The sequence below is a fragment of the Kwoniella dendrophila genome, chromosome 2, assembly GCF_036810415.1.
Source record: "Kwoniella dendrophila CBS 6074 chromosome 2, complete sequence".
Lineage (NCBI taxonomy): Eukaryota > Fungi > Basidiomycota > Tremellomycetes > Tremellales > Cryptococcaceae > Kwoniella > Kwoniella dendrophila.
The window spans coordinates 1,617,338-1,630,893 of record NC_089477.1 but is presented as its reverse complement, the minus strand read 5'-3'; the positions used below and the strand labels follow the sequence as shown (position 1 = coordinate 1,630,893).

The following is a 13,556-nucleotide window of genomic DNA, read 5'->3' as shown; positions in this document are numbered from 1 at the left end:
CAATGTAGACTACAGCCAATATCATCTTCCTTTATTTGTTTTCTTTGTTCAGTTTACATATGATAACATCGTCAGCAACCTTGAAATAAGATAGACAGGATGTCTTTGGCACCTCGAAAGCGAAGGACAGAACGAGAGGCATCCCCTTCCGGCTTGCCTCAAACTGTTAGAACTTATAGTGGACTCGAAGAGGAAGAGAAGGTGAGTTCTTTTGGATGCGTATTTGAGGAATTTGCTGATACAGCTGTTTATATCCCTTGGTCCCTCAATTGATATCTACTAAAAATGACAATGCACAACTCTATCTTATAACTTGTGAATCAACGATGCAATGCAATACTCGATATTTACGCGTTTTGGTTAATTCACTTTTCAAACAATTCGATCAATATAATAGAGACGTTCACCTAGACCTTCACCACCAGATTCATCAATCCGTAATGAATATTTCTTATCATGGATTGTAGGAACAACTTTAACTATTATAGCATTCATAATTAGATTTTGGAGAATTGGACATCCAACTCAAGTTGTTTTTGATGAAGTTCATTTTGGTTCTTTCGCTTCACATTATATTAGAAGAGAATATTATTTTGATGTTCATCCACCTTTAGCAAAAATGTTAAATGGTTTAGCAGCTTGGTTTGTTGGTTTTAATGGTGATTTTGGTTTTGAACAAATTGGTGATGATTATATCTCAAATAATGTGAGTATCATCATTCTATCCTTGTGATCCTTTATGGCGGAATACACCTGGAAGAAGAAAGTAAAGGGATAAACTATAGAGTTCATAGGATATTAAGATCAGAATCTGGATAAAGTAGCTAGGAGGAGGATGATGTTGATGAGAGATCACTAAATGTAGAATCACTTCAGAGGTTTATATTTCAAATTTGATGGCTGATTTACTGCCTTGACCAATAGGTTCCGTACGTCGGTATGAGAAGTTTCTGTGCCATCATGGGTTCAATTACAGTACCTGTTGTATTTGGTATAATGAGAGAATCAGGTTATCCAGTTGGAATCGCTTTACTGTCAGCTGCTTTAATCGCTTTCGGTGAGTTCATATGATATCTTGCTTGCTATTGTGTTTATCACACTAACATGCTATCACAGATAATGGTCACATCACGCAAACTCGACTTATCCTTCTTGATGCTGCGCTCGTGTTATTCATGTCCCTTTCCCTATTCTCTTACGTCAAATTCCATCAATATCGATATCAAGAATTCACTAAATGGTGGTGGTTCTGGTTACTTTCCACTGGATCTTGGTTAGCATGTACACTTGGTTGTAAAATGGTTGGATTATTTACATTTGCTAGTGTTGGTGCTGCTGTTCTTTGGGATTTATGGAATATATTGGATATCAAAAGAGGTCATTCCATGGTATGTTCAGCTTTTACAGTTACTACATTCATGTAGTCCGTATATTCCAATAATAGCTGACTTGACCGGTATTTAGGCTTACATTTGGAAACACTTCTTCTATCGAGCCGTCGGTCTCATCATCGTACCTTTTATCCTCTATCTTTCCTTCTTCTGGGTGCACTTCAAGGTTCTCAAGTACTCTGGACCAGGTGATACTTTCATGAGTCCTGCTTTCCAAGAAACATTAGCTGGGAACGAGTTATTACTCAATGCTCAAGGTGAGTACTTGTATACTCAGCTCATTAGAGAAACCGTGTTGAATTTCGCTTGTCCCTCTATAGAAATCCGATATTTTGATACCGTAACCATGAAACACAAAGACACAAAGCAGTTCTTGCATTCTCATGCCGATCATTACCCACTGAGATATGAAGATGGTCGAATCTCCTCTCAAGGTCAACAAGTCACATGTTATCCTCACAATGATACCAACAATCACTGGCAAATTCTCCCTACTAAAGAGATCCCAGAATCAGGTCGAGGTAGAGTAGTCCGACATAACGACGTCATTCAATTGAAACATATTGTAACCGATACACTGCTTCTCACTCATGATGTTGCTTCACCGCTCATGCCAACAAATCAAGAATTCACCACTGTTGCTGAAGATGATGAATCGAGAAGAAACGATACAATGTTTAAAGTAGTTATAACTGATGCACATGATGGAGAACCATGGAGATCATTATCTGGGCATTTCAAATTAGTTCATGTACCTACCAAAGTAGTTCTGTGGACACACCCAACTGCATTACCTGAATGGGCATATGGACAACAAGAAGTCAATGGGAATAAAAACCAACAAGATAGAACAACATCATGGTTTGTTGAAGATATTATAGCCGATGGTACAGGAAATGATTTCAAAAACCGTACAACACATGTCGAACCTAAACAAGTTAAAAAGGTTTCTTTTATTAAGAAATTCTTCGAATTACAAATTTTAATGTTACAACACAATGCAGGATTAACTTCTTCACATCCATATGCATCAACACCTATAGAATGGCCTTTCTGTTTATCAGGTATTAGTTTTTGGACAAATTCCGATACAAATCAACAAATTTATATGATCGGTAATCTTTTAGGATGGTGGATATGCGCCATCTCCTTATCAGTCTTTGTAGGTATAATAGCTGCTGATATGTTAGCCAGAAGAAGAGGTTTAGATCCAATCGAAGATGGTAAGTTCTGTTTGGAGGCTAATTAAGAGGTATTGCAGAATTGGTACTAAGCATAATCATTTTATCCGATTTAGGAATTCGAAATCGATTATACAGAAATACAGGATTTTTCTTAGGGTCATGGGCATTCCATTATTTCCCATTCTATTTAATGCAAAGACAAAGATTTTTACATCATTATTTACCTGCACACCTGGCTTCTGCATTGGTTGCTGGATCAGTTATAAATTTCATTTTAATTGAAATTGTGAATTATCCAATTAGTTTCCCAGGTTTAAAAACTAGATTAAGACCTTCAATTAGAGCCAAACTGAATAAAATTTCTTGGTCAGTCATATTTGGTTTATTAGCTATTATTATTGGTTGTTGGTTATGGTTAGCTCCTTTGACTTATGGTTCAACGTAAGTCATCCCTTTGCTTCATTTCCTTTTTCAAGTAAGGTTGACTGACATATGTAAATTTACTTTAGATTGACTGGAGAACAAGTAAATAGAAGAAAGTTGCTCAGTAGTTGGACACTTCATTTCGAAGCTAAAAGACAATAAGGGGAAGTGACTTAGTGGCCTGGATGCCAGATGAGCTTTGATATGAATTGTCACGAGTTATGGTGGAGGATGATCGACGTGTTAGGAAAGGAAAACAGATAGATAGGACAATCAGTTAAGTTCGAGGTAGAGGTAATCTCCAATATGCATAAACAATCTTTTTGATATTGTCATGGCCATCACAATTATTTGTTGAGCGTGCTGTTTTGTCATATCCTATTCGATCCGAATGTTGTGCCAATTTGTTTTGAAAGGCCATGAATAGGTATGCGAGCAGATATACTGGTGAAACGTTTGAATGGGTTTTTATATTATATGTGGATATCATTGATATGTACAACAATATGATGGAAATTATATGCGAATGGTCCTGAAATCCGATAATTCAAGTTTGTGTATATGTATGTACAGTATATAATCTACAGCTCTATTAACAAACTACATGAAAGAAGAAGAAAATCCTTGAAGGAAAACCTTTTATAAAGAAAATACGATACAAAAATAGATTATGAGACTATAGTAAGATTTGTTTGAGATTGTATTTAAAGGTGACATTGATTTGGGATGTAATAGGATCTTTGATAATTTTACCATGCATTTAAACCAGAACGTTGATTTTCTAACCATTCTCTATGTCTCCTTTTACCTATTTCTTCTAATGTTAAAGGTTCTTCAGTGTCAATTTGAATATCAATACCTGGAATTGAAGTTTGAGGAGGAGCGACAATATTACTTCTAGATAAATTTGGTGATTTTATAATTTGATCTTGATCTGTTGATGATTTATTATCTATTTCTGAAACACCATCTTGATCTTCCCCTAAGGAAGATGAAGCGTAAGGTTGAATTAAATCTGGTAATGCATCAATTTCTTCTTCCATTGCAGGTAATTGTGAGTTAGAATCTCCATTTGTATTACTTGATGATGCTCTTGTAATTCGTGATTCACCAAAGAAATCACTAAGTGTGTTATTTGTTCTTAAATTATTGTTATTATTACTACTATCGCCACCACCATTTCGACGAGGTACAGATGTTCCGTTTGTAGCCGCTGCAGAAGCTGCTAATAGTAATTCTTGATCATCAGGTACAGCATATGGATCAAAATCTATCGGTAAATCATATGATAAATCTGTTGGTCTAGGTTGAGCGTCACCCCTATTTATGGGAAAGAAAACATCAAGTCAGATACTGGAGTCAATCACGTTTTCAGAGAGATAACTCGACTCACCATATAGCTTCTTCTAGATCATTCAGTAATCTAGCCATACCGCCGCCTTCACCTTTAACACCTAAAACATTGTCTGAAGAAACTGAACCATATACACCATCTCTCATTGCTGAACCGAACGCCCATCCTACACCTTTATATATACCAACAACTTCATCAACATCTCTGATTGCGAAAGTAACTTCATCGCCCCAAAATTCAACGTCTTTTATCGTTGGTGGTATATCAACATGACCTGATTGTTTGCCTTGTTGTACAGCAGTTATCATTGGTGATTTCCAGTTCTGTTGATCCGCTGCAAGGGAAGATTCAGTTTGTTGATTTTGATTCTGGCTTTGAGCCATTGTCATTCTTCTTATTGATGGTGGTATAGGAGATTCATTTATACCTATGATCCAAGGACAAGGTCTATTTGGATATGTTATACACCAAACAGCATCTAGATAGTGACCCAAAGCTTGGATTAATTCTAAAACTATGGGCCTGACTCTTCTTGAACTTAATCTTTGTGCGATATCGACAAATGGATTAGGTAATTCTGATATTCTAGGTTGTGTTGACATTCTCCTATTTTGCTGTATTAAACCTGTACCTCTAGATCTTTCATTTCTTTCCAAGACTTCCTCATCAATTGCTAATTCAACATCTCTCAATGCCATCACACTTTCTGTATTGAAGATCTCATTATATTCTCCGGAAGCTGAACCAGAATCAAATCTGTTTAATTTCGAAGTAGGTGAAAATCCTCCAGATGTTCGAGGATTTATAACTGATGATGAGGATGATCCAGCTGATCCAACAGGTTCTAATGGTGATCCAGTCGTATGGAACTGTTTAGGTGAAGATAACATGCTTAAATGTGGTGATACAGCTGGATTAAGGCCACCGGCGAATGTGCTTGCTGGACTCGTACGTCTGGATCGCAGTGGTGAATGATCGGTAGGTTCCATCTGTATAGGTTGTTCAACGACCCATTTCTATGATATGCGAAATTGGTTTAGATTAGCTTACTCTCAGCACGTATGTCAGCTCTTTCACTTACCCTCCATTTGGCCATAGCCATATCTTCCTTGCTCTTATCTTCTATTGCATTTGCAGTGGAAGTGCTAGCTGAATTGTCCATGGTAGGCAAAGAAGACATTTCCACAGCTTCTTTTCCCTTTCTTGAGCCAGAAGATGATGGTCTCATATTGATGTTCATGGTTGAGGTGAGTTTACCGTTTATCTTCGGCTGGGATGAATCTGATTTCCAAATTGCTAAAGGTCCTCTTCTACCTGATCCCGAAGCGTTTGGTATGGGTGATACTATGGTTGAGGAAGTAGCTGGTGTGTTGATGTTTGCTGATGATGGTGAATACGAGCTGGGTTCAATAGGAAGCAGGGAAGTAGGTTGAGGTATTATTAATGGTTCCAGCACTTTAGGTACTGTTGAGCATGTTGGAGAAACATCAATCTGCTGATGCTGTTGTTTTTGTTGTTGTTTTCCTTGAAAATCTGGTTCAGGTCTAAATATTAACGCAGAATCGTTTTCATTTACTGGTTTTGCGGTTATTTGTTGTTCTTGAGGTACGAATTGTGATTGAGACGAGGCCGAATTAGGAGGTACTATTGATGTTGAGGATCCAGTTTGCTTTGATGACATGACATTAGGCTATGTATTGATTATTTCGCATTTCGAAAGACAGTTAGCAAAAATCGTTTGGATGTAATATGGTATGTATACAAAATAATAGTGTACCTATCGAAAGCGTGTTCAAAGTAAGGAAGCAAAAAATGATGGACTCACATCATCAGAAGTGATCGAAACCATTTTTACTGGCGAATGGAATGTGTGGTCTGTCTCGGTTTTCTTAGCTTCTAGGGTCTAATATGATGTTCTATAATTCTATGCTTCTTGTGCACACTCTATACTCTAGATCACCGACATAATTTAACTGAGCACTATGTAGATCTATTCTAAAAAGGGAAAAAACCATGAAACACCACTAAACTCTATTCTTAGTTCTTCCGCGTTGATCTCCTCCCTCTGCTCTGTATATTCTTTGATTGTTACAAAAATGCTTGTCCGAGACAAAACAAATCGAAATAGATTTATTTCGCGGTGGGAGCAATTTTTCTTAGTGATAAAGACGACAAATGTATGTTTTTGTTTCAATTACCGGGTGATGGCTAAATTAAAAACAAAAACAGATATCTAAATTGTGGACGATGATGATGATGATGTATCGGAAAATCTTTTACTTTTCAATTATTACAACAATTATAAGCTTTTACTATCCATTTAATTAGGAAATTTCTAACTGTATAATGTGATCAATTACAAACTCCTCTTTCCCATGGTAATCTTGCGAGTTACTCGAGTTACCGCAAATTTAATTAATTGATTGATTCATATGATTAATATAAGTATCAGTTACCGGCTTTTCGATCGCGCGTTTGGTCTGGAACCTGTCTCTTCTTGCTTGAAGATCTGTTAAAGAGTAAAGGTAATTATTATGTGTGGAATCGAAGATATGATAGCGGTAACAATGAGACTGATGATGAAGAAAGGTGTTGAGATGATAATCAGAAACAGAAATGCATGTTACAAATGCACCTATGCTTTGTTGACGACTTGAATGCATTTTTTCATTTTTCATCCATAATAGTCTACGTACTAATAATAATAATAGTGAAGCCGAAAATTCGGTTCCTTAAGAAGATGATCTGTGACACGCATCGGAATGGATTCTTCCTTTACATAGCTTAACTTAATTGGCTTTCTTCGCTTCCACTTCTTAAACTATTTGGGTACCGTATATTTTGGCTGCAATGCTTGCCCCCCTTTCGCTTTTGAGAATGCCGTCAACGTACTTTTAGGTATGGCTTAGAACCTGCTCTCTACTGTATATATGATCAAGCTCAAGCAGATATCATCAACGATATCTAAGGAATCGCAGCAGGAATATATAAGGAATAGCAAGAGGTACGGATCATCATTACAGGAAATTTCATCTTCAGAGACATAGCCCGGTTCCTGTCTAATACAACTACTAGACGTTTCAAATTTATTGCATCTTTGCGAAGAGAAGATGCAAAAAGAGTCCTTTTCTTTTCGCCTGTTTTTACTGCAAATGTGAACAGCCATCTTTGAAACAGGTGTGGAACTCCTAGGTCCTTTTAACGTCATGCACAAACGACTTCGTACTTCCTTCCATAAATTTAGCATATCAAAGCAGTCCGAGACAGATTATCAACGCGCTTCTCTTCTTCTTCTTCTACAACCTGCAGATCCCTTTTTCCTTATACTGAAACCCTTAATTTGATTCCTAATGAAACGCCTTTTCAAAACCATGTGGATTGACTTCCAGCATGACTAGAGCTGTTGAAGGTGACATCCTACTCTCTACTCCTGTCAGGTACAAATTTGTAGATCATTTAGACAAGAAATCCCCAAACAGGTAATTTAACTGACATGCTTTTGCCCTCAACATGTACTTTTAGCGAAACCCCTTTTCCTCATGCGGCCAGAGAACATATTAGATTAGTGACATCTCTTCACGTCCTGATCTGATCTGCAGATTACTTTCATATGCTTGTCAACGTCTGATTCAATTCCAAATTTATTCTATGCCTCGCAAACTCTGATTCTACTGTTTCCGGAAATATAGCAGAAGTACGATAATTTGGTTAAGAAGGCGTTCAAAGTACGTTAACTTGTCAACCACCTAACGTGTATCAAAACAGATCCCGTTATGTTTTGTCAACTTTCCACTCGATCATTCCTCAATATGGGATTTTGTTGTTGTAAATACTGTATTTTACGATAACTCGATATTTCTTCTTCTTTTATAGATCTCATTCCTCAACTGGAACATTAAATTCCGTCGGTAAGTTATCGTACACATGAATGCCGGCAAAAGCGATTCTAGATCAGATCGCTTTGTTTGTTAATAAAGGAAGCTATTAAGAAGAAAGGCGTCTTCAAGAGGCGGAAACGTAAACGTCGTCGTGTTAACACAGTAATCATCACATGTGAATGATTCCGATACCAATGCCTCATAGCAAAATGCATATTAGCTCCTGATACGGAACTCATCACATGTAAAGTCGACGTATACCAAAGAAGGATTCAAACATGCTCTCTGCCGGGATTCCTCCTCTACGCATGTACTGTGGTATACAGTACTAGGTTCATAAAGATCTACCACACCTTACAACTATACATTACACCCTTTACGGCTTGTCTTCAGCCGTAATTACTACAACAGGCGTTTCGATTCCACTTTCAACTTCAAACTGTATCGAAGAACCAATATCATTTATCAAGAACCCAGTATAAGCTTGTGGTATTTTTGTCGCTCTATGTTCATCATCGAAACGATCGTACCATTTTAGACTCGCTGTATCACCTTCCCAAGCTTTTCTTAAATCTCTTGCCATTTGTTTAGCACCTGATTCAGTTGTCCAAGTAGCCCAATGTATTGGTAAACTGATTTTAGCTTCTAATTCATGATGTATTGTCATAGCGTCAAAAGGTGAACAATGTATTGCTGAAGTTAGTCGTTCTGAATTGAATGTTATGAAAGGTAATAAAGATTGTAAATATGGTAGAACTGATCCATGGGCAATTGGAAGCAAAGCTAAATCTGGTGACCCTAATCGATCTTTCAATTCTACCATGAAAATACGAATGTTAGTATGAATACCTTCCAAGGTATAACTTTAGACTCACCTCTAAAGATTGGACAAGTTGGACCACCTTGAACAGATTTGTACCCCGTATCACCACCGAAGAAACATTTCCATATTTTACCGTTCGGTAATTCAAGTTCAATCCACCAAGTACACCAAAGTGTTTTGTTCTTACCAAATAAATTACGACCGGAATTATGTTGTGAAGGACAACATACAATCTTCAAGCCATTACTACTGGATGAACGAGAGGTAGGTGCCTCTGGCGAGGGTACCATGGTATTTTCTGATTCAGTTTGACTCAGAGCGGTTTTGAATGAGGAAGGTGAGAATGGGGTATCATTCTCGACATCGTTTTTGGGATGTGAATCTTCAGCTTTCGTAGGTGAGGAAGAACCGATATCAAGGGGGTTCACAGTTTCTATCTTAGGTAATAGATCGGGCTTGGAAGAGGTATGTGAAACTTGGGATAGAGGTATTACACTCTCTCTCCACCAACCTAACTCAGTGATCTTATAGGACAAAACACCAAATTTGATCAAGATGGATTTTAGGCCATTTGGGACACAATATTTGGCATTTGGATGATACTTTTCAATATCTTTTATTGTGTCCTTATCAAGATGATCATCTATGTATCGAACAATAGAATCAATAAATCAAATCATACACCTAAAAAGTTTTTATCCAAGGTAGACTAAGGCAAATCGAAGTGGAAACTTACAGTGATCATGTGAAATGAAAACAAAGTCAACTTTAGGTAAATCTTTTACATTACAAGGAATTTCAGTTCTTCTCTTTGGACCTATGGATTTGATTGGTGAACATCTTTTAGAGAAAACAGGATCGAATAAAATACCTATCCATTCCATTTTATTCGTACCGTCATTAGTCATATGCGGTAAAAGAAGATAGATACTTGCATGACCTAACCAAATTAATTTTGGTCCATCATCTTTCTCAGGTGGATTTAAAGGAAGTTCAGTAATAGCATTTTGGACAATAGGTATACGTTCTTCGACTTTTGGAGAAGTTTTAAAGTGTAAGTTTAATGATAAAGAAGATAAGATTTCAGAAGGAGTTAGTTTTTGGTATGATTTCCATGGATTAGAGTATTGTCGTGGCATTTTTGAAATTTGTTTGTCGGTTTGCGTTCTGGTTACTGGTTGGTCTTTTTGTTTACTGGTGAGTTTTTTACTGAAAGGTTTCGGTGTTATGATTTTTTGGAGATCTTGCCTTTTTAATTACTCGATGACTTTTTACTTTTTAATGTTTCTTTTTTTTGTTGTTTTTTACCTTTAGATGTTTGTTGGGAGAGAGATAATACATGTTGTTAACTTGGAGGATTTTATACATATATATGGCCAAATTGCTATTGCGAACTCATTTTTTTGGAAAAATCAGAATAGCATAAAACTCTCAATCATCAACAGATCAAAAGAAACCCCAAAGGATGATGGTAAAGAAGGGAGAAACACAATTTGAAAGGACAGTACGAGGTGACACACCTCAAGTCAGTTGAGCTTATCCTTTGATTCTCGATACTCGACAGGTTTTACCATGATAACCTTTCTGCGTGAGTGCAAAACATCATTATTTGAGCTACAGAGGATCGAGGCTTTTGCGATACTAACGAATTACAGAGATTTAGAAGTTTGCTCGACAATGGGATGAAAGGATCAACGAATTCTGGAGTCACCATTCTGACTCAAATGGCTTTCGCCTCCAACTGCGGATACTGGTTGCGGACCATAAAATAGTGTATCAAAGAGAAGAGAGACTACTGTTCTCATGTCACTATCATCTTTTCACTATATCACCTTCACACCTCTTCTCATTTCACACATATCACTAAACCATATCCCCTTCCAGTAAGCTTGCTTTAACACTGATAATCAACATGCTACCTGAAATACCTGCCTTCCTGGGCAACCAAGGGTCGGCCGGACTTACGAATAACGTCAAGCTAGATGATATACTTTCTTTAGCCATACGAATCGCTTTGATTGGCTTACTCGCAGCGGCTGTTAGACAATTATGCACTAGCTTTGAATCCTCAATCTATGATGGTAGGTGAATTTCCAGGTTTTACTCAAATAATTATATTGACCTTGTTATACGATTGAAGTGACAATACTGTCCATATAGTACCAAGCTGACTTTCGATGATACAATATACTGTATAGCTTTTTTCCCCACAGCTCATATATCACAAACTGATCCTGCATTTGAATGGATTCAATCATATCTTGCTCAATCACCTCAAGCTCAAAAACAGATCAAATCATTTAGACTTAAAACAGCTGATTTGAGACAATCAAGAAGAGACGATTCAAATAGATTAAAAGAAGTTCAAAATGCAGTCAAATCGTTCTTGAGGCATCCAGAATCCACTTTGAGTTTAGCTAGGAAAAACGCTACTTTTGTTGATTCTGTCATTGGTCAAATATCACCCATTAATGGTAAGTAATCCTTTCGCCTTCTTATGTCAATTCGAAATGGAACTTTTGCATGATGTTTAGTATAATCTAGGGTACTATGCTAGTATTGATAAGATGTTTGGAAATTCCCTTTACACAGAGCAATCTATTTTTCTTAATCACAAAGGAGCTTATCTCTGGATTACAAGAAAATCAAAATGTTATGCCAAAGTCGAGTTTTTGACGAGGGAGGAACATTTCGAGATCTGGTAAGACGTTTCTGTCAAACATTTTCAGTACAAATTCCAATTTTATAATATGGTTTTGCATTACTTTAGCGGTTTATCCTTTCAGCCGAAGGGTATCAAGCAATTCCTCATAGATGCACATGGAGCATTTTTCAAGAAGAGCCATAAAGAGTTGTTGATTTTCAATTTAGGGTAAATCATTTTTGTTATTACAAATATTTCAGGATCATCAATTAAGAAAAGCGCAATTAGCAGCTGACATTATGCTAACTTGTATATATTTCAGACCGCAAACAGCAAATTGGATCGACCCAATTCCTAGACCTACCAGACCTTGGTTATCGGTGATTTTACCTGATGAAGTGAAAGAACCGCTCTTACAAGATGTCAAAGACTTCTTATCAGATGAAGAAACCGAATGGTATTGCGCTAGAGGTATTCCTCATAGAAGAGGTTATTTACTTCAGGGGAAACCAGGTTCAGGTAAAACAAGTCTCGGTATGTCAAGCTACTGTACTGACTACTTACAAATTAATTTACCACCGCCTGATCAAACTCACTTAAATTATACTTCTCTATCGTAGCTACTGCAATCGCCTCCCAGCTTGGTTTAGACATTTACATAGTCAATCCTGCTGCTGGAGGTATGGATGATAACAAACTAAATAAAGCTTTCAGAAACTGTCCGCCAGGAAATATGATCTTGCTTGAAGATATGTAAGTTCATCATTGCAAAGACAATTGTTTCTACGATTATCAAGCAGGCTGACAAGTATGTACTTGTGTTGATATCTCAACAGTGACTGTGTTATGCCCCCTCGAATCAGACGTGCTCAATCAGGTAGCGAGAATGGCAATGACGGTGACGATGATGAAAATTACGGTGACAATAATGCTACCAATTCTGGCGGAACTGGGATGGTCAAATCAACTGTAACTCTTTCAGGTTTATTAAACGCCATTGACGGTGTTTCAAGTCAAGTAAGTTGGAAATCACTGTACCTCATTAATTTAGACTTCTATATGTATACTGACCTTGATTCTGGATATGTGCTAATAGGAAGATTGTATTCTGTTTGCCACGACGTAGGTTTCTGTTTACTTCACTTATGAAGATTTGGAAAAAGCTGACATGCTACTGTACTGTACCCAATGGGATATATACAGTAATCATCCAGAAAGATTGGATTCGGCATTATCTAGACCCGGTAGATTCGACGTTCAACTTTCATTCCATGATGCTACTTATGAACAAGCTAAATTACTGTTCAAGCATTTCTTTCCTTACTTAGGGAACAATAGTAATCTCAGCAAAGACGAAAGTACTCTCTCTGAGAAAAAGGTGAATTGTGTTCTTCCTGGTAAAATCGAATCAGATGGTCAACTGGAAGAATTAGCCGAGCAATTCGCTCATGGTGTATTTAATCCTAATCTCATCATCAAGTCTTGTGACCAACCTGATGTCGACCTTGAGAAAGCTTATCAAGCAGAAGAGGATTATAAGACCAAGATTGAAGTGCAAATTTCAATGGCGGCTTTACAAGGGTATCTGCTTATGCACAAAAAGGATCCTAATCAAGCTGCCATTCAAGCTTCTGCATGGTCAGATTCATTGAGAATGAACAAGCAAGAAGAAGAAAAGAAGAATAGACTGTTGAAAAAAGCTGCAAGAGAGAGAAAGTAAAGGGTGATAATTCTGTACATACTGTACTTCGTATCTCATATGGCCAGTGAAAGTGCGAATTACCGTATGCACCTGCCTATATGTCTTCATCAAAAATTAAAATCAAACATTTTGCATGACTATTCATAATCGTAAAATG

The 13,556-nt window shown here is 37.1% G+C and overlaps 4 protein-coding genes across 4 annotated transcripts; 2 read left to right on the top strand and 2 right to left on the bottom strand.

The window, feature by feature from the left end:
- Positions 1–99: 99 nt before the first annotated feature.
- Positions 100–3,160, top strand: L201_002019 (uncharacterized protein; the record flags this gene model as incomplete). Its single annotated transcript, XM_066217799.1, has 8 exons — positions 100–201; positions 398–706; positions 925–1,057; positions 1,117–1,388; positions 1,465–1,648; positions 1,712–2,614; positions 2,689–3,016; positions 3,085–3,160. The coding sequence occupies 8 exons, from the start codon at positions 100–102 to the stop codon at positions 3,158–3,160; spliced, it is 2,307 nt and encodes a 768-aa protein (XP_066073896.1).
- Positions 3,161–3,747: 587 nt separating this feature from the next.
- L201_002018 (uncharacterized protein) lies at positions 3,748–6,033 on the bottom strand (the record flags this gene model as incomplete). Its single annotated transcript, XM_066217798.1, has 3 exons — positions 3,748–4,318; positions 4,392–5,368; positions 5,434–6,033. 3 exons carry the CDS (start codon positions 6,031–6,033, stop codon positions 3,748–3,750), a joined length of 2,148 nt encoding a protein of 715 aa, XP_066073895.1.
- Positions 6,034–8,606: 2,573 nt separating this feature from the next.
- On the bottom strand, positions 8,607–10,192 carry L201_002017 (uncharacterized protein; the record flags this gene model as incomplete). Its single annotated transcript, XM_066217797.1, has 3 exons — positions 8,607–9,046; positions 9,106–9,696; positions 9,790–10,192. The coding sequence occupies 3 exons, from the start codon at positions 10,190–10,192 to the stop codon at positions 8,607–8,609; spliced, it is 1,434 nt and encodes a 477-aa protein (XP_066073894.1).
- A 773-nt stretch (positions 10,193–10,965) lies between these two features.
- L201_002016 (uncharacterized protein) lies at positions 10,966–13,417 on the top strand (the record flags this gene model as incomplete). Its single annotated transcript, XM_066217796.1, has 9 exons — positions 10,966–11,134; positions 11,252–11,527; positions 11,646–11,754; positions 11,824–11,925; positions 12,020–12,231; positions 12,318–12,450; positions 12,534–12,714; positions 12,794–12,819; positions 12,901–13,417. 9 exons carry the CDS (start codon positions 10,966–10,968, stop codon positions 13,415–13,417), a joined length of 1,725 nt encoding a protein of 574 aa, XP_066073893.1.
- Between the last annotated feature and the right edge of the window lie 139 nt (positions 13,418–13,556).